The sequence below is a fragment of the Perognathus longimembris genome, chromosome 3, assembly GCF_023159225.1.
Source record: "Perognathus longimembris pacificus isolate PPM17 chromosome 3, ASM2315922v1, whole genome shotgun sequence".
In the NCBI taxonomy this organism is placed as follows: Eukaryota; Metazoa; Chordata; class Mammalia; order Rodentia; family Heteromyidae; genus Perognathus; species Perognathus longimembris.
The window spans coordinates 20241667-20263379 of record NC_063163.1 but is presented as its reverse complement, the minus strand read 5'-3'; the positions used below and the strand labels follow the sequence as shown (position 1 = coordinate 20263379).

Here is a 21713-nt window from a genome sequence, read left to right as displayed (position 1 = left end):
GCCAATGGTTGCAACAGACGACACATAAAGACATCTTTACATTTGGAAAGAAACCTTTTGGAGACTAACTAGAAGGAACAAAAAAAAAAACCTCACCTTTTGTACATGGTATCCCCCCCACCCCCCGCCCCTGCCCCAGTGTTTGAGGGCACTGGATTCAGCATAGATAGCAGTATTTTTTTTTTTTTTTGCCAGTCCTGGGGCTTAGACTCAGGGCCTGAGCACTGTCCATGGCTTCTTTTTGCTCAAGGCTAGCACTCTACCACTTGAGCCACAGCGCCACTTCTGGCTTCTGTTTATGTGATGCTTAGGAATCGAACCCAGGGCTTCATGTATATGAGGCAAGCACTCTACCACTAGGCCATATTCCCAGCCCAGATAGCAGTATTTTGAGCACCTACAGTATATATGTTAGGGGGTGTATCTGGGGCTGGGGATACAAACATGAATAAGACTATCTAGATCTTAGAAACATATGGAAGTTAAAATTCTAATTGATCACCAAAGAAAACTTGAATTTGGGGGCTTTTCTTTTTTTCTAATTATAAAAGGCATTAGAGTTAAGAAAAAGTATTAGTATTTTTTTTTTAAAGAAGAACAACCTACAAAGGAGCCCAAGAAGTTAACCATAATGAGCTTCTTAGAGCCAATGAATCACATACAATGTATTCTAGATAGTCACTTGGTGCCTATCACCTGCTCATACCCTGGCCCAATCTCCGCCCCAGCTCAGCACCATGATCTTGTTACTGAGGAGAAAACAAAAATATCAGAGTCAAAGGTAAATATAGAATCATAAAATCTCAGGATTAGAAAGGGCTTTAAAAGACATGATTGCTGAATATTGATCTGCTCACTGCAATGAACTAGACTCCCAGTGAGAGCACACTCCCTTCAACTTCTAAAATACTATAAAGGTACAACAAGGACAAAAGGTCACCAAGGTAACCACAAACTCACCATTTTTTTAAAAAAAGTATGACCTTCACCCAATGAAAATCAGCAAAATGACAGTGAGATTTTTGTTGTTGTTGGTTGTGGGGCTTGAACTCAGGGCCTGGATGCTGTCCCTGAACCTCTTTGTGCTCAAAACTAGAGCTCTACCACTTGAGCCACAGCACCACTTCCAGTTTTTCAGTGGTTAATTGGAGATAAGAGTCTCACCAGGGGGCTGGGGATATGGCCTAGTGGCAAGAGTGCCTGCCTCATATACATGAGGCCCTGGGTTCGATTCCCCAGCACCACATATACAGAAAATGGCCAGAAGTGGCGCTGTGGCTCAAGTGGCAGAGTGCTAGCCTTGAGCAAAAAGAAGCCAGGGACAGTGCTCAGGCCCTGAGTCCTAGGCCCAGGACTGGCCAAAAAAAAAAAAAAAATTGTTTTGAGCTAGGTTCCGTGGCTCATGCCTATAATCATAGCTACTTAGGAGGCTGAGATCTGAGGATCAAGGTTCAAAGCCAGGCTGGGCTTAGAAAAGTCCATGAGACTTTGATCTCCAATTAACCATCAGAAAAGTAGAAGTGGAGCTGTGGCTCAAAGTGGTAGAGTGTTAGACTTGACAGTACCCAAGCCCTGATTTCAAGCCCAACGAACAACAAAAAATAAATGCAAAAAACTTGTTTTGGTGTGTTAATTAGTCATGGACAGAGCTATAGTTCTTTGAAAAAACCTTAAAGCAGTAAAAGCCTCTGAATGTGCTCTGCAAAAACCCAAAAATGTCAGTTGCTGACTGTAACTACTCTGGCTTAATCAACTAACATATTTTTAAATGAAAAAAGTGTTCTTTTTTTCAAGTACAAATTTTGTAACAAATGATTGAGAAATCAAATAATGCTAGTAGCTAGTGGATGAGATGTTACCAAAGGAGCACCAGAGGCCAAGGTAAGAAATGAGTAATGACCCACAGGACTGCTTCCCAAAGCACCAGCAGCCTCCTCCCCTGAGTTTTACCTTGGAAATGCTGTCATTTAAGGACACAATTTGTCCCTAGATTCCTTTTTGTATTTTCTGTTGTACTCTCAGTGATTGGCCCCAGAGCCTCCCACATGCCAGGCAAGTGCCTCTCAGCCTCATCCCCCGCTCTAATTGTGGATTCTAAAGAAGTAACAAAGGATTCTGCGTTGAAGTCAATGATGCCCCTAGTCTTCGTTCCTCTCTTACTTCAGAGAGGAAGCTGAGGCACCACAAAACCTCACAACAAAGGCCAGCAAAAAAGCAAGTACAAGTCACTGATGGAGTTTTTCCATTTTCTAAAAGGTCACTGCCCCTAGGACACCAAGCTCCATTTCAATACTTCACAAGTTTATAATACTCTGAAATGTTCAGACCTTTTTACCATGTTAATAAGGGACCCATGTGATGGGAAAACCAACAGAAATGTACAGTAAAAGCCATGGGAACCAGCCAATTAATTAATCAGTCTAAGCAATTTATCTTTCTTTGGTTCCTCTGTCAGAGAAGAAGCTGCAGGAAATCAGGAAGTCTTTGTGTCATACATTCACTTCCAGAGCCTTAGAATAACTTCAGGTACACAGTACTCCTTACTAAACATTTCTTGAATACTGATCATTCTCTTACCTAAGAGTACATCAGTCTTATGTTTTAAAATATTTTCATTATCTTAGTAGTTGTACAAAGGAGTGGCCACTCAACAAAAGTTCATGAATATAGTGTGTCTTGATCAATGTCACCTCTTTCAACATTCTAACCCAGCCAGCCCACTTTTCTCTTTTTAGGTTATGTATTGAATTTTTTTGGTCATTTAACAAAGCAGTTTATGTACACAATGCATCTTGTTCTGTGTCATCCCTTCAATGTTTTCATCTCCTTTTAACCTATACACAATGAATTCCTGACTGCATTCTCCTTTCTTCACCCCCCCCCCACCTTCATTTGTCTACTCCTCTCCTCTTGGCCTCACCCCACCTCTTGCAAGTACTGATTTCTAGGTACTTATTTTGTTGGGCTTGATTTAGCCTGCCTTCCTTCCTTCCTTCCTTCCTTCCTTCCTTCCTTCCTTCCTTCCTTCCTTCCTTCCTTCCTTCCTTCCTTCCTTCCTTCCTTCCTTCCTTTCCTCCCTCCCTCCCTCCTTTCTTCCTTTCTCTTTCTTCTTTTTTTTGTTGTAGGGCTTGAACTCTGGGTCTGGGCACTGTCCCCAAGCTTTTCAGCTCAAGGCTAGTGTTGGCCCACAGCGCCACTTCGGGTTTTCTAATGGATAACTGGAGATAAGAGTCTCATGGACCTCTCTGTCCAGGCTGGCTTTGATCCTGGATCCTAAGATCTCAGCTTCCTGAGTATCTAGGATTACAGGGGTGGGCCAGCTGTCCTGGGCTTGATTTAGTCTTTCCAAAGAATCATATTCTTTGAGCTCTCCACAGAGTCTTTATGCTTCATTCATTTGTAAATGCTTGCATACTACCCAGTGTTTACTTATAGATTTATGGCAAGTTCTGGGTACCACAAGTTAGGGAAACAGGACTACAGTAAAGCTACCAGCACAACCATATTCATTGAAAAACTATTGTAGCCAAGGTTTGGAATCAGCCCAGATGCCACTCAATGGATGAACAGATAAAGAAAAAGTGGTGTACATACAAAATGGAATCTTATTAATTCATTAGAAAGAATGATATTCTATCATTTGTAAGGAAATGCGAAGACTTGGAAAAAATTGTGTTAAATCAAGTAAGCCAAACCCAAAAGAAACAAAGCTATATGAGTCTTATATTAAGATAGAGCCATTCCATGACAGGATAAGTAAGCTAAAGGTTCTTATCCTCATTTACATATATGATGACAGTCACTATCTTACTAAACTTAATGTAATGTATACTTTTGCCTGAAAGAAAAAAAACAAGATCTATAATAAAGTACAGCTTTTAAAATACAGGCTTAACATTCTATACATGTTTATCAAAATTTTTTTCCATTTTCATGTTAGTCAAAAGAGACTGAAAATGGATAAGAATTTTGACAATGACATTAGGAGATTTTTAGCTTACCCAAGATAACTATATTAAATTTAGCAAAAGGCAATTTAAAATATAGAGAAAAATTAAAATATATAATAAACAATTCTATGGGCTAATACAAAGTAAGAGTTCCTTTAGCTTTGGGTTTTAATACTGTCTCATTTATACTAATTCCAGATATTTCCATGGTACATAGTATTAAATAAAGCAATACCACAGCAAGCCAGAGGGATTTCTAAAACCATTTACCATACTTCCTTTTCCTGAGCACATTTCAAAATGGGGTATTTTTGTAAACATTCCATTAGAGACCAGAGGCTTTGATTTTCAAAGTAGCAGTGATGGCCAAAGGCTTCATTATGCAGAGAAATACTGTAGAGCAGTTTGGGAGCAATTGCAACTGATACTGGAAGTGGACTCTGCCAGAATCTCACAGAATCTTAAAGGGCTTTTCACTTTGTAAATGCAAACAGAAGTAGATACTCTGGATAAGAGAAAAAAAGATTCCAGGTTCAAAGCCAGCCCTTGTCCAAACAGCTACGAAAGAACAAGACTTGTTCATGACTCTACTACAAGAGAAATCAAAGTCCTACAGATACAATCTTTGAGGCCTTACAACTACAGTAAGAAAGTACAATATTCCCAAGACCACATTTTTTTTCATAGTTCATCACAAGACAGAACCAGATGTGACTGAAGAGGGTCAGAAGAAAATAAATGGGACAAAAATACCTATCAGAATCAAGTATCAAAAGAACTAGGCTCGGGCTGGGGATATGGCCTAGTGGCAAGAGTGCCTGCCTCATATACATGGGGCCCTGGGTTCGATTCCCCAGCACCACATATACAGAAAATGGCCGGAAGTGGCGCTGTGGCTCAAGTGGCGGAGTGCTGGCCTTGAGCGGGGGGAAGCCAGGGACAGTGCTCAGGCCTTGAGTCCAAGCCCCAGGACTGGCAAAAAAAAAAGAACTAGGCTCTAGTACTGTGCTGATATAACTAGTTGTGGTTCTTTAGCTGCTCGGTAAGTAAGTAGTAAGGTTGCTTACTGCTAAGCCCACTGGGCTGCAAGGTTACCAAACTTAAGAAAGGCCTTACTGAAGAACAACAAGAGGATCTACACATTTCTAGGCCATAAGCCCTTGATTTTATACCTTTACCTTATTTGCTAACTGACTTACCTATAAAATAATGTGAAAGCAAGTTTTAGATCTGGACTACCTTTTTTGGTTTTGCCTCTATAACAGGTCTCCAGAACTGATGTCCTTGTTTAACACAGTTTCAACATGCAAAAATACCAGTTACCCCAACAAACAGGCTCAAATCCCAGTTAATTACATTAACTGTAAGCAATTTCATGAAGTGAAGCTTCCACATCTAGCTTTTCAGCCCACACAAAGGTACATAGATAACAGGTGACTAGTGACCCATCAGATCACCTCCTTCATAGTCAGTCAGTGATCGTTAACTACACATCTACTAGGCCTTTAACACAAAGAGAGCAAAGTGTGTTACCCGTGTGGCTTCCTGGTTTCTCAGTGAAAACACACACACACACACACACACACACACACACACACACACAGAGACATTTAAAAAAGTAGACAAGCAAGAGACAGAAATGGCCCACAAAGATGAAGGTGTCACACAGAAATGTAAAGTGCTAATGCTATAAGTGAAATCAGAATCAGATGAAAACACAGTTGTGAGAAAAAGAGCTACTGAAATATTAAAATGAAATTCCATTTAAGAGACTAGATTTGCCAGGCAAAGTTAGATGCAAACCTATTGACAGAGATGATAATAGTAGTTGCTTTGGTGCAAAGAATGAAGAAGTCTAATGACAGGTGGACCAGGAAACAATAACAACAAACAAACAAAAAGATTATACAATAAATCATATGGAGTGATATTATCAGTCTGTAATCCCTCTGATTAATGAGGTTGCTTAGATATTATTATATATTGTAGGCTTCTATAATATCTTATCAAGACAATAAAGACAAGGTGACAGAAAACTGCAGCAACTACCACCAATTAGGTGAATATCCAGAGTAGGGCCCTGCAGGCAGCCAAAGAGCCAGAGCACACAGGACTGTCTCAGTCTGGCCCCAGGGTATCATCAACCTCCCCTGACAGTCTACAAATTCCCCTTCTGGGAAAACCAAAGGGCATAGTAAAATCAGTCATCAGATCAGGCTGAAGTCAAATACCAGGAATCATCAAGTGTGTTAGGGAAGAATTGAGAAAAACACAGAGGCCAGAATAGGTCAAAAAGGGACAACAGTCAAAGCTAGCTAGACCAGCTCCCTGATGAGGAAGAAGAGGTCATAGTCTCCTGAATAGCTAGGATTGCAAGCATGAGCCATCAGAACCTAGCTGAAGCTCAAAACCCATCCTGATTAGTTCTTTTGAAGTGGTAGTACAAAATATTCTAGTTTAAGGATGCCTTTCCTTTGCAAGGGCCCAGAGAAGGAACACATATGCACTCATACACATGCATATATATATATACATATATATGTACACACACACATATATACACATATGTGTGCACACATATGCACATATATCTATATACGTATATATGCATTCTGTATAAATATATATATATGCATGGACATTGTAGCTAAAAGATCAACCAGATGTGACAATCATAGAACTGACAGGTATGCAATGAAATTATTCAAATAATGGGTATGAGTATAATTACATGTACAAGAGAGAGGGTTCCCTGTTTATGGAAATTATGGAATGCCTCACGAATGAAAGTGACATCTGGTATAATTTTAAGCAAGGAATGGGAATTAGCTAGTAAGAATAAAGAGAGGTCCCTGGAGTTTGCCAGAGAAGGTAAGGAAGAAGCATGAATAAGGTAAGGTACATAATATGGCTTACTGCAGAAAGTATCAGTCCAGTGAAAAATTCAGCAAGGGGATGGGGTGGGGGGAATTACAGCAAAGAGGCCAGAGGGTTAACCTGAAAGTCCTATAGCCAAAAGCACTACATATCATGAAAAAATTTGGGTTTAATATAGAGGCAATAGAGATGCACCAAAAGTGATTAAGCAGGGCAGTGAGAAGAGTATATTTTAGAATTCAGGCAGCAATACAGCAGGAATTCAAGAATTTGTCATGTGGAGAAAAACAAGGTAAGCAATCAGATGGTTGTTAGCATAGGAATAATGTGGACCTAAACTAGTGGGAATGAATAGAAAGCAATCACTGGGGCATTTACAAAAAGTAGATTTAGAAAAACATTCTGAACAGCAAGGTGTGGCATGATGTGAGAAGAAATGATGGAGAAAACTAAGATTGAGGTTTGTAACTAGATAAACAGTAAAGCTATTAGGAAGGAGAGGAAGAAGGAAAGAGGATAGTGTTTTGTGAGATGAATGAGGATAATGGATATGATCATTTAGATACACACAAAACAAATGTTCTTGCCTCAACCTCTTTTCTATTGCAGATTCTACCAAGCACAGCAGATTATTTCAATAAGCCTTTCAGTAACATATTATTCACACTTTACATAAAGAAAATAATGATACCAAGAAACTAAGCAATTTACTCAACATTGTTTACTTATTAGTTCAAATATTCAACAAATATTTGTCAGGTGACTCAGTCACTGGAGTTTTGGAAGAGAAAGAGACAAGCAGCAAAGTTCTCCTGTGGAGTTTAAGAGTTTACCTAGGGTAATGTACAGCAAACATATCAAGCAATTAAATGCACATACAATTTCAGAGAGTGATAAAGGCTATAAAGACAATGATACTATAACATTGGGTGAGTGCTAACTCTGAACACTGTTCGATGTGCATTTCAAATTTAACTCTGGCAACAACCTGTAAGTTAGACAAATACCATTGGATTCATATCATAGAAGACAAACAGTGAGATGCAGAATGGTGAAATATCATTCCCCATATCAGGGAGCTGGTACGGAGCCAGAGGCAGTGTTTAGTCTGAAGGAGTGTGGATTCAGAACTTGTGTTCATAACCACACTCTACTGCTTCCCTCCAGTATGATTCTACTAGTACTTTATCCTAAGACAAGATGAGGGAAAAGGAAGTGATGAGGGGAGCACTGTTTTCAATGTAATCATCAGAAGACCCTGTGAATGGGCCATAAAGATCGGGAAGCAGAACACTCTAAACAGAGGAAACAACAAGCCCAGCACATTTCAAGATGGGGGGTGGGGAGGGGAGGAGGACAAAAATGCTACACTGCCAGGACAGCTCCAGGAGCAGGCAGAGTGGGACTGAGATGAAATGGAAGAGGACCAGCTTGTAGAATCTGGATTTCATTTTAGGAAAACATTGGATAGTTTCAGGAAAAAGATCTAAATAATTTGTTTTATAATACTGGATACTTTTGAGTATGGTGAAAATGAATTGGAAAGACAAGGTCCAAGCGGGAGAATTTAAATTCAAACCAGGTGCAAGGGGAGCACTCCAGTAGTCCTGGCCACTCAGAAGACTGTGACTCAGTGCATCTTGGTCTGAAAGTCAGGTGAGACAGAAAAGTGTGAGCGAATCCATCTCTAGCTAATCAGCAGGAAAGGCCAGACAAGAGGCAAGACTCAAGTAAAGGAACAAAATGCTGTGCAATTTTGAGATTAAGGACCCACAGTTAAAGTTCCAAGTATGGAAATATCAGTTCTGGGGCTTGAACTCAGAGCCTGGGTGCTGCCCCTGAGCTTTTTTTTTTTTTTGGCCAGTCCTGGGGCTTGGACTCAGGGCCTGAGCACTGTCCCTGGCTTCCTTTTGCTCAAGGCTAGCACTCTGCCACTTGAGCCACAGTGCCACTTCTGGCCGTTTTCTGTATATGTGGTGCTGGGGAATCGAACCCAGGGCCTCATGTATACGAGGCAAGCTCTCTTGCCACTAGGCCATATCCCCAGCCCTGCCCCTGAGCTTTTATGCTGAAGGCTAGTATCATATCACTTAGGCCAAAATTCCACTTCTGGCTTTTTAGCAATTGATTGGAGATTTAGAGTCTCACAAACTTTCCTGTCCAGACTGGCTTTGAACTGCGATCCTCAGGTCTCAGCCTCCTGAGTAGCTAGGATTCTAGCCCTGAGTCACTGGTACCTGGCTTTACTTTTAAGTTCCTGAAATTTCATATTTTTTTCCTGTACAAATAGAAGTGCTCTCCATTGAACCATATCTGGGTATTTTCAGCTGTGGTCAGCTTCTCTTTAAATCCCACTAGGGTTTGGTGATACAGAGTAAACAAGGCTATAAATCAAATGAAATGCATTTAATACCTCAATGCATTGCAAATTGATCTGGAACACAACAGGTCAGCTCAAATCACTTTTTAAGTGAAACTGTTCCCTTTTTATGAAGGGAAAGAATGGAAGGTGACTATGGCAAATCATGCAGTTATATTAGATTCAGATACTTTTGCAAGTAGACAGAGGCTGGGTTTCTTCAGATGAAGTTCTCTATGGAAAGCATGGCTATTTAGAAACGGCATTAACTCTGAAGTATGGTGGGCAACTTTTCAAGAAATAAAAGCTACAAGCAAAATAGCTTTAGTTCCTTCCATTCAGCCTGCTGTGGGAAATGGCTAATGGACAAGCATTACTATGACTGGCAAGGCGAGCTGCCAATAAATGATAGGAACAGAGATTCAAACTACCACATAACAGCAATGCTTCCTAAGCTTATTTCATAATTTGTCAAAGTAGGACATTATCTGAAATGAAGAAAAAACAAGGATGGAGAGCATAGGGGAAGGAACTATTGAAAAGCAAAAATCTATGCCTTTTCTACTGGTTAGTAATCTTTGCTTTGTGTAATTATGGTTTACTTTTACCATTTCCTGATACCATATTAGACTTTTTACTAGAAGTAACTTTTCCTTTTTCCCAAATGATAAGCAAACATCTATTTGTGGTAGGATAAATTTCCCTTGCTTATTCATGCTTTGTCGGTTTCCAATAGAAAGAAATGAAGTCTAGTGGCCTGACACATGGCTGTCATTTAAATGTAAAACCAAGCGAAGGTTCTCCTGTCTTAGGTCACATACAGGAATCTCTTGTTAGAGAAGGAAAAGGAATATGTGTAAAATCTTGTCTTCAAAATTAGCCTCAACTGAAAGGAAGATTTTACCAATAACATAATAAGACATGCAGTGGACTTGTAGAGGCAAGACACTACTAGTTTAAATAAGAAGAGTGACATGAAAAAAAAAACAACAAAACAAAACAAAGCACATGATCTCAGTAGACTAGTCCAAATCTGAAACTCTGCTCTGTGAGCAAAATACATACTTCTGTGGTGATCTGTTATCAGCTTCAGCCTTCAGTCGTAAATTTTCCCTCACCAAGCTGCCATTTTCCAATTTCAATTTTTTATTTGCCTTAAGAAAAAAAAGAGTTGAAATAATTAAGCACAAAATAAAACAAGTGCCTTGTAAAAATTATAACATAAGCCATTTGCAGTTTTTAGAGCAATAATTATCAGAAAACTACATACTAGAACATGGCCTTCAGAAACTTAAAAATCACCACTGGGAATAACACATGAAACTCAGAACACAACTAAGCATTTAAATCCATATTCCCCAAGCACTTCCCAAATCTCCTATCCAGGGGGGGAAAAAAAAAAAAACAACTTAGACACACAGACACATACTTTCTTTTGTATAACAGAATGCTACGCAAACACACACACACACACACACACACACACACACACACACACACACACATTTTTCTTTTACATAACAGAATCCCAATAAGCACGGTGATATTATACCAAAAGCAAGTATTTACAAACTAATGCCTACAGTTTTTCTCTTGAGCTACTACTAGACTTACTTCCTGATTACTTCAAAATATTTTTCTAGTGATAACTATATGCTTATTTGTTTTCATCTTCAGAAAGCTTTCCTAATTCTCTGGCTCACAATTTCTGGAACCCTAAAAACCGGGCTTTTTCTAAGAAATCCCATGGGTTCTCCCTTGTTTATTGTTAAAATATCTAACAAGATACTAACAGCTAAAAAATCTAGGGGTTTGGCTCAACATAGTGCACACCTGCAATCCCAGCACTTCGAGGCCAGCCTGAATTACAAAACAAATAAAAAAGAAAACAAGTAAAAACAAATAAAAAATGAAAAATCAAGCTCAATCACTTGACAAGGGAAAGTGTGTGTGTGTGTGTGTGTGTGTGTGTGTGTGTATACACTAGTCTTGGGGCTTGAACTCAGGACCTGGGCTTTATCCCTTAGGTTTTCACTCAAGGCTGGCACATTCTATCACTTGAGCCACAGACCCTCTTCTGGCTTTTACTGGTTAAGTGAAGGTAAGAATCTTATGGACTTCTTTGCTCAGGCTCGTCTAGAAAGATGGTTCTCAGATAAGTAGCTAGGATTCTAGACAAGAGCTGCCAGTGTCCAGATAAGAAAATTTCTCTGATTAGAACATTCAAAGTTAATGAGTCACAAGAACTATTGCGAAAAAAGGTTCAAGCCAGGCACCAGTGGCTCACTCCTATAATCCTAGGTACTTAGGAGGCTGAGATGTGGGGCTCGAGGTTTCAAGCCAGCCTAGGCAGAAAAGTCTCTCTTACCTCCAATAACTACTCAAAAACAGGAAGTAGTGCTGTGGCTCAAGCGGTAGAGTGCTAGCCTTGAGCACAAATAGGCTTAGGGACAGCTCCCAGGACCTGAGTTCAAGTCCCATAAGTGACAAAAAAACTCTTTTTCTTTTCTTTGTTATTTTTGGTCAGTTGTGGGGCTTGAACTCTGGGCCTAGGCCTAGTTCTCCAGCTTAAGGCTAGCACTCTACCACTTGAGCCACAGCACCACTTCCCTTCTTTTTCTTTTTTACAAAGGGTTAAGCCAAGAAATCTTAAAAATATAATTTTACAAATGTAAACAGTACTTCTTAACTTCCAGACCTTCAGATTGTATTACTTGCCCATCTGCATGCAACATATCACAATGGTCACAAGAGTGACATTCTTTTGGGCATAAAGTCTAACACCCTTAGGCTTCTCCAGGTTCCTTTTGTACTCTGAATACCTGTTTACTATCTTTGTGGTAGTACACCAACCAGAACTGTGGAGGGTTAATTCTTTTTTAAAAAATTTATTGTCAAAGTGATATACAGAGGAGTTACTGTTTCATATGTAAGGCAGTGAGTACAATCCTTTAAATGACTGATAAACATCATTATTGTTCCTCCAAAGGCACAAGGGAAGCCATTTACTTCTTCGTACATACAGACAGTGAATTAAGCTTTCAAGCATGGAACCATAAAGGGAGGCACTTAGTGAACAATTTTTGATGATGGCAAAATTAGAAACTCATTTGATTTCCAACTCTCTTCCCCCAATACTGTACTGCTATCACTATTGTTTCAAGGTCTCTAACCAATCCTGTGGCTTTCACTATTTCTCCTTATGTGCTGGGTAGTTCTTCAACTATAAGAAGTATTCTCAAGTTCATGAGAGTTAGGTAAGTAAAGGGTACAAAAAAGTAGAGTTCTGTCTATTTACTGTACCTAAAACAGTAACAAAGACATCAGGTATTCTGTACTCTCAACTCTGATTAGGTAAAGATAGTTAAAAACTTACCTTGTCCAGGAAAACATTCTGTTCTCAAGTAGTACTTTATTCTGTCTTTTATGTTCCTGTACTTGATTTATAGTATGCCATTATTTTGTACTCCACATTTGAGGTTTATTTCTCTACTGTAGTCCATATTTTCTTATTCATTTATGCTCTGGTTTAGAGTCTATTATTCAATACTATCACTAGGCATTCAAAATGGGTTTAGTAAATGTTACAAATAATTCTGTAGTACTGAATTTAAAACTCTGCTTTATGTACTATTCTTTTACATAGATTCCCTATACTACACCTATGAGCCCAGGTTAATTTTCATATACAGCCTCTTGCCTAAAACTGTAAAACCACCCCCCAACCTCCCCCCCCCCCCGAAAAACCCCTGTATTACTATGAAGGAGACCATGCAGAACTTACTGATGGCTTAAGAGAGATGGAAATTGAAGGAGAAAATACAAGATTGAAAAATACTGTAATTTCTCAGTTGATATTCCTTATTGTCCTCTTGTCTTCTAACACACCAACATATTAAGCATTAGGGTTGGCCAGCAATACATTAGAAACTGTACACTCCTCCTAAACTTGTAACAAGCTCAGTACAATTGTGTGTGCAGTTCCTTTTTTTCTGAAAGAACTCTTCTCCTTCCTCTCATTTTGGTCCTTTTAGTGCTCATTTATATGTGGAAAATGTTTTTCTCTTTTAACCTCAATGAAGATCTGAGAGCCAAATATAGTGGTATTTCTGAAAATTATCATATAGAGACCACTAATGATTTTGTCATTCAACACAAGAATAACCTTTTAAAGGAGTGCAGGTAGGCTGAGTATTACAAACCATCGCATTCAACACAACTTTCCTCCAGGGCAGATAAATCAGAAGTCAAGCTAAAGGTTCTTGTTTGGTCAATCAAGTAGTAAAACACCTGACTGTCACTGCTAGTGTAGACGTCATGGATATGACCTCTCTTCCCAGACTGGAATATCTTGGACCTTCCACCTACATTCTCTTATCTTATATGGATGGAAATATAACTGGAAAAAAGAACGCCAGTCTCATAAGGCACAGTACTCTTTTGGATGGAGCAGTCTTAAGAAGGCTCTCAAAACTCTCTGCACTAAGCATTTAACTTTTAGCTATCTAGAATCTTAAACATCAGATAATAATAGTGATAGAAAAGATATGGTCAAACCTTTTCTTAATAGGTTAGGAAATGGCTATGTGTTGTTCTATGAGCAGGAGGCCCTCACTATGTAAGTCTTAAAAAGAATTACGGCAGACCACAAAAGGGAGGGAAGCAGAAACAAATCCTTTAAATTGATGTTACTCTTCCAGAAGATGCAGTCTCATATAGAAGCACTATAGTCACCAATTATAGGCACAAATGGAACTACCTGATAGTTCTTGGCAGCTAGTGATATCTGATGAGAAAGAGTTTTCCTACTATATATAAATGATCATCCAGGGATTTCTGCTGTTCTCACACACATTTTCTAAGGATGAGTCAAGATAATGTGGCTACTGATACTTTTGAAGGTGCTTAAAATACCACGGAATTAAGAAAACAGATTTTTAAAAACTATCACAACTTACCTCTTTTAATTTATCCACATCATCTTTCACTTTTTCATAGATTTCTTTAGCTGTTCTGAGTTTCTTCTTCCATTCTTCTGCAGTATCTTGGTCGGTTTTATTTGGAGTATCTGCAACTGGATGTTTGTCTTCATTTTGATTGCCCTGCATCAAGGTTAAAGGATCCAGAATAGACTTGATCTGCGACTCCAAGCTGAGATTTTTACTTTTAAGTTCTTCTACCTCTTTCTGCAAACAATCAATTTCATCCTGGAAAAATTATCACAGAGTCACTAGAGAGACATGGACATTAAACACATCAACACACTAAACCATAGCTAGTATGCTTTTGAATTTTATATTCAAATTTCTGTATATATGTGCACATATATATTCTTTACATTTCATTACAGTTTTATAAGGAAAAAGGGTATACTGTTTAAAATTTCAAAATATATACCACCTCTAATAAAAAACTGACATTTATGGTGCCAGTAATTTAATTCAATGATAACTGTGGTTTTGAAAGTAAAAATGTGTTGAGTGCTGGTGGTTCATGTTTATAATCCTAGTTACTTAAGAGGCTGAGATCTGAGAGGATTGAGGTTCAAAGCCAGCCAGGATAGGAAAGTCTGTGAGACTCATTTCCAATTAGCCACCAGAAAACTGGAAGAGGTGCTGTGGCTCACAGTGGTAGAGCCCTAGTTTTGAGCAAAAGAACTCAGGGACAATGCCCAGGCCTTGAGGGCAATAGCTGGACATTGGGTTTAGAACTCTTCTGTGATGTTCATTTATTTACAAGATATGGCACCTTAAACTGAGGTTGTTAAAAAGAAACCTCAAGCATTTTTAGAAAAAAAGCTTGAAGTTAGGTATGATGGTTCAAACCTGTAATCCTGGCTCCCTGGGAGATGGAAATTGGAGGGACTGATTCATGGCATCAGCCTGGTGGCACCATGAGTCCAGGTGACATCTCAACCAATGGCTGGATACAGTGGTACATGACTGTCATTACAGCTACTTGGGGAAGCACAAATAGGAGGATCTTAGTCCAGGGTGAACTGGACATTAAATGATATCCTATCTTAAAAAATAATGAACACCAGCAGGGCGCCAATAGCTCACACCTGTAATCCTAGCTACTCAGGTGGCTGAGATCTGAGGATGGAAATTCAAAGCCAGACGGGGCAGGAAAGTCTGTGAGGCTCAGCTCTAATTAACCATCAAAAATCCAGAAGTAGAATTATGTATGGTTCAAGCGGTAGAGCGCTATCCTTGAGCAAAGAAGCTCAGGGCAAGGCCCAGAACCAGCAGAAAAACACAAGCAAAAAAACCAATGCCAAAAGGGCTAGAGGAATGGCTCCAGTGGTAGAACACCTAATTATTAAGTTCAAACCCTAATACTACTTGGACATTGAAAAAAAAAAGCTCCAAATGTAGTGCTACAATTTAAATATCTAAATGTCCCTCTTAAATTCATGTTGAAATTTAATTGCCACTGTGACAACATTAAGACATGAGGCCATTAAGAGATGTTCAGGCAAGGAGCCTCACCCTCAAAAATTAAATTAATGATGTTATCTTAGAAATAAGCTAGTAATCAGGGAGAGGCCTCCTGACAGTTGATTCTTCCCTCGCTGGCTCAGCTGCTCTAGTTCTTTCTTGCCCACTTGTTATCCACCATGGGATGATGCAGCACAAAATTCTCACTAGATGCTGGCACAATGTTCCTGGACTTTCCTGTCTCCGGAACTATGACCCAAATCAATTTCTGCTCACTATAAATTGCCCAATCTAGAGTATTCTATTAGAGCAACAGAAAGCAGATGGCAATAATGAGTGATCTCTCAAAGGGTTAATCTGATTAGTATCTATGTCAAATATTTATATAAGAAAGTCACTACACATTACTTTAAATGATAACACACAGCATTAAATAGCAGTATAAAATTACTCTGTTAAGTTATACAAAAAGAAAAAGCACATACAGTTATGCATTCATATATATGAAGAACACATATATGAATGAACATTTATTCAATCAAATATTTATGCTTCAATGCCTTTCGAAAAAAATTCTGAGGTAGCTCCCAAGTACAGTTTAATATAAAGGTATTCTGTATCAAAACAGGAGATCAATAATATCCTCCCTTTAGTCTCAGAATGACAGCTGGGCTTAATGTCTAATATATATGTATTTATATATATATATATTCCATTAGCATGAATTTATTTGGAAAAATTCCACCCTCATGTCAAATCAGCATGCTCATTTACCTTAGACAACTTGGAAACAGCATATTTCACAAGGAAATCTGTGCAGATAGTTGACATAAGCAATGCTTACTGTAACAGAATCAGTGAGGCTTGTAATCATCAGTGAAGTTATAGACAGGTACAAATGGTCATTGTGGATTCAGAAGGACTTGCACAGAACAACTCAATTTTAAGGGAATAAATACAAATCATCACCTCTGTAGAGGGGGAGATATTTTCAATTACTGAAAAAGAAAAGAAACCGAAAAGGAATGCTTCTCCTTTTCCTTTTCTCTGGAGTTCTGTTCTCCATTTATTTGCTACTAAAAGAAAAGAAAAAGGAGGAAAAAAAAGAACGAAAACCATGCTTCTCTATTTAAAATAGAAGACAAGAGAAAACATTTATTAAGGTGTTTTTTTAAACTGGCATTCAAAACAAGGTTTCATTGGATATCTAGGGAGGGACTGAGTTAATTCAGTTTTACCTGAAATTCATTGCTGACATCATGTAAAACTTTAATTCTTGTTTACCTCATATTCTTTATGGAGTAACTCGAGCCTCGTTTTCCGAAGATGCTTCCTAACTGTATGGCTTAGCATAGGTTCACTTTCACTTGTTCCTCCTACAGGGAGGAAAAAAAAAAAAAATCCTAAATTTTATTCTGATTGTGGCAGGAGAATTAAGTATGAACTCTCTTCTTCATTGCGTTATGTAGACCTAAGAAATACTTACGTAAGAAACACTTTTAGTAAAATATATTATGTTTACTTCTCTATACATTTTGTTAGAATAAAGTCAATGGAGGAAAAGGCTATTTATAATTATCCTGTTTGGACTGGCAAATGTGAAAACTAGACCATGTTAAATAATGAAACCAGTAACTATGCTGTATTTAGCTAAAAGACTATATAAAGACTCTCATCATACAAAGACACCTCATATATACATGTATATATTATATTCACATATGATTTGTTTCTGGTAATACAGTTTAAAACTGAATGTGCATTTCACTGATCCTAATTACCTAAATATTATGAATCATGGCATCAATTTTATATTATGACTTGTTAGAAATATTCAATCTGAAGTTTTTCTGAGAATTTGTCACTGTGGTTACCTTCTTTGGATTTCTTAGTGCCATGATAGTAAAAACATTTTATAGACCTTCTTTTTCAGAATATTTTACTCCAGTGTAAGGATGGATGAAACTATTTGACTTGAGAGAGTTTATGAAATATCACTTAGATATGAGCTAATGAAAGCATGTAAGGGAAAGCTGATGGGGGCGAGGGGGGAGGGGAGAACACATTCCAATCATTTTAATTATCAAGGCTCCTGATGCTTTGGTGAAGGGTCTGTAGGTAAAAGTGTAGAGACAGAGGTTTCTCTGTAATGACCCTAGCAGAAAGTTAGTACTTGTTCTCCCTGAAGCCAAGAGAGAAATCTTGGAGCCAACTGTGATAGCTCCTTTGGATTTTTTATTTTCAAAGCCCCTCTACTTCTTCTTTTGCTCCTTAGCATCTTTTCCTTTCTATTTCCATTACAAAAATCTCATTTAAGTCAATTTCTCCTAATTTTCGGCTATTACAATGCCTTTTTAAGTTTTCTTGGAGGTGTTTTCTGTGCAGGCTTATTATACATTCAATGTTTATTGAATTAATGGCTTGTTAACATTTGAATGTGTCCTAAAGCAAAAACAAACATTGCTTTAATTTTTGTAATCTAAAAGAAATTATGTACATGAGCAGAATAAAACACTAGCAAGTATCTTTAAATATTTTCTTTTTCCAAGACCTTCTAGTTCAAACTTTAACTCTTTCTTACCTGCACTAATGTAGCAATTTTTTGTGTGTACCAATACTGGGGCTTGAACTCAGGGCCTAGGTGCTGTCAGATTTCTTCCTTAAGGTTAGCAATCTACTACTTGAGCCACAGATCTATTTCTGGTTTTTTGCTGGAGATAAGAGTCTCACAGACTTTCCTGTCCAGGTTGGCTTCAAACCTCAATCCTCAAATTTCAGCTTCCTGAGTAGCTGGTGTGAGCTATCAGTACCTGTATAAGTTCATTTATTTTAAATTATTAATCCAGTTTGACATTCTCCCTTACTTGAGCAAGAGCCTATTTGGGGTTACATATATTCATTTTGTCTCTCTCCCAGTCCAGTCTATGTATCACTACCTGAGCAACAGTCCTAAAGTACACTTCAGATAATACTCTCTGGCACCCCCCAATCCTATCCTTCTTCATACCCACACAGCAAGTCCTTGATTGAGTCATCATTCAAGGTTCTCTAAGATCTCAATTTACCTTTTCAGCCTTTATTTTAGTAATCAGATCCAAATTATACTGCTGGTCATATCCAAAACCATGCTATTTTCTTGTATCTAAACCTTGTTCATGATTTATTTCCCTGCATAAATTGCCCTCCTTAATCTTTAGTAGTTGACTGGCTGGCGGGAAAGCCATCTATATCCTGAAGTCTTTCGCAATGCTCTTTTGCTTCCTAGCATGTGTTCTCCTTTCTAGTTCCATTACGAAAATCTCATCTATGGCCAGGCATTCACCTATAATTCTAGCTACTCAGGAGGCTTAGTTCTGAGTATGGTATTTCAAAGTAAGCCCAGGTTAAAAAATTACATGAGAATCTTATCACCAATTAACCAACAAAAAGCCCAAAGTAGAGGTATGGCTCAGGTGGTAGAACTCCTGCCTTGACAGAAAAAGCTACTATGCCAGGCCAAACCCCAGTAATGGCACAACAAAAACTGAAAAAACAACAACAAAAAAACTTGCTTGCCTAAACTCTCTGAGCCTTCCCAGCCCTTCTTTTCACTGTAGCATTTGATACTTTATTTCTTCCTACATGCAACCTCTAATGGAATGTCAGTTCCACAGCCTTTAAGCAGTATTTCTCTTGGAGTTTCTTACATTATTTTTGCCTTTCAGTTGCCCCATATATACACTGTACAAATTATCAATTCATTCAATATTACATTGATCACATAACATCACTGAAAACTATCTATATTGGTCTTTGCCCATATCTTCATTATTTGTAGATAACTTCAAATCTATTGTGCTTATATATAATATATTCTTACCAATTATCTCTTTGCAAGGATTTTCAGGAGTGATGGGGACTCTGCAAGCAGGACACTGGCCATTATTCTTCAACCACAAATCGATACAAATAGAACAAAATACATGGTGGTTGATGCATATGACAGGCTGGCGTACCTTTGAAAAAAAGAAACTTACTCTTAGTACAGGGCAATAGTCATAGATTCCCAAAGGGTTCATTTTAAAGTGAATTGCTTCCTTGAAGTACAGTAAAGAAGTTGCTTAGGAGGCAACACCTAGGACTTAAAAAACACTGCTTTAGTTGACCACATTGTTACTTACACATACTTAACAGCTTGTATTGAAGACTGAAGCCCTGATATATTATGAAGCACTTTATTCTGTAAACATCATGATCAAGTAAAAAAAATGCTGTATGTTCCATGAAAGCTGAGGAATTATCCCTCAAACTACTTTATATTAGAATTATAGAATGGCAGAAAAGTGGAAATATTTTAAAACAACATTTTCTCAATCATCCATCTGGATGCTTCAAGCCTTTCTGATTCCACTACATCACAAAATAAGAGCAAGCAGCTAGTAAGTGCTGACGTCTGCCAGGCTTTCAGTGTCATATGTCCTGGCCAAAAAACCAAGAGTGAGTCAAGTCTTGAAGGAATGATTAGTTCCCATGAGAGCTGGTTGTTACAAGAGTGAGCCTGGCTGCTTGATGCTCTCTTGCTCCCTGTCTCACCTACTCCCAACCACTCCTGCATACACCTGCATTGGGACACAGGCCATGGGACTTTTGGCACCATGCTGCCATCACTTTTCAGTCACCAGAATCATAAACCAAATAAACTTACTGTCTTTATTCACTATCTAGGTTCCAGGTATTTTGTTACAGCAACACAAATGGAATAAGAACCTCTTACTATAAATTCCCCCAAACCACACAAATTAAAAAAATCCAAAAGGCATGAATTCAAATCCCACATGCTTTCAAATGTAAACCTCAAACCACGGTGACAGATAGATATGTGCGTATGTGTGTGTGTGTGTGTGTGTGTGTGTGTGTGTGTGTGTATAACATACAAATCCATTTTATTTGTTAATTATTATTTATGTACCTTTACATTAGTAACACAAGGAAGAATTTCACTGTTACACTTCTACATCTACAGCATATTCCTGGATTCCATTTTAAACAAGAACAAATAGCAATACTTTACATTTATATCATATTTTACAAGTTGCTTTCAGATATACATATTCTCTTTCATTCTCTCCCCATCCCATATACAAGCCCTTTGTAAAGTAAATACAGTAAAAAAAATTACAAATATTGTGCTGGGCTGAGTGTTTTGGTTGTAGTGTTTCAATAGGAAGAAAACAAAACAGATAAAAGTATATTCTTGTTACATACAGAGTTTTAGCTAAACCCAGAAGCCAAACTCATTTGTCATAAACTCATTTTCCAAAGTTCTATCAGGAATGAATGCTCATCTGTGAGGTAGTTTATGGTCAGTTTCAAGTGGCAGGTGAGTCTGAACTTTCATTGCTGCTGTTACAAATCACAGCCTCATGTATTCTGTAGCCTCTCAACTCCAAATATATTTGCTTTACCCCCTTAAATTTAAAAAGCTTGGCTAAAGAAGGAACAGTTATAACTTTTGATTAGTATCTACTTTAATAACAATGATGTAATTTATTATGGTGGAGATGGAAACCTGACAGGGCACTGAGAAACAATGAAAGATGAAGTAAAGACAGAATACTGATAACTCCTTGTAATTTTGATGTAAAGGAAGGCAATGACAAGAATTCAGAAAGGGTATCAGTGATGGGGGTAGGGATATCATAGCCAGAGGTAGCAAAATTCTTTAAAAAGTCAGAGAAGGGAATCTAGAGTATAAAACTTTGCCTTATATAGGGGTAAGGATCTGTGTTCTGTTGAAACAGGTGTGTACATGTATGTGCATGTGTGCACACACACACACTTGACTAAATATAAAGGGGTTAGGAGAGCTACTGGAGGAAAAGATGAGGGAATTTGTGTTCCAGTGGTCCCAGTTGCTTATTTGTGTCATCAAACATGAAGTTAAAGAGTATCAACGAAAAGTGCACAGTCTAGGTGGAATACAGATTTGAGAAAATGAGAAGAAAGCATTTATTTTGAATATTGAGAAAGTTGAGTTTATTAAGGCTACGTAGCAAGACTGCTCACACTGTTGAGTTCCTATTTGAGGTCTGTGGTTTTGAATGCAAA

General features: G+C 38.2%; 1 protein-coding gene across 1 annotated transcript in view; it reads right to left on the bottom strand.

Moving 5' to 3' along the window:
* Positions 1-21713, bottom strand: part of Obi1 (ORC ubiquitin ligase 1) — a 31264-nt gene that overhangs the window by 2821 nt on the left and 6730 nt on the right. Inside the window, exons 2-5 of the mRNA XM_048341202.1 lie at positions 19486-19621; positions 16911-17002; positions 14145-14393; positions 10252-10340 (exon numbers count right to left, since the gene is read on the bottom strand). Coding sequence (XP_048197159.1) covers positions 10252-10340; positions 14145-14393; positions 16911-17002; positions 19486-19621 — 566 coding nt within the window. The remainder of the gene's footprint in view (positions 1-10251; positions 10341-14144; positions 14394-16910; positions 17003-19485; positions 19622-21713) is intronic.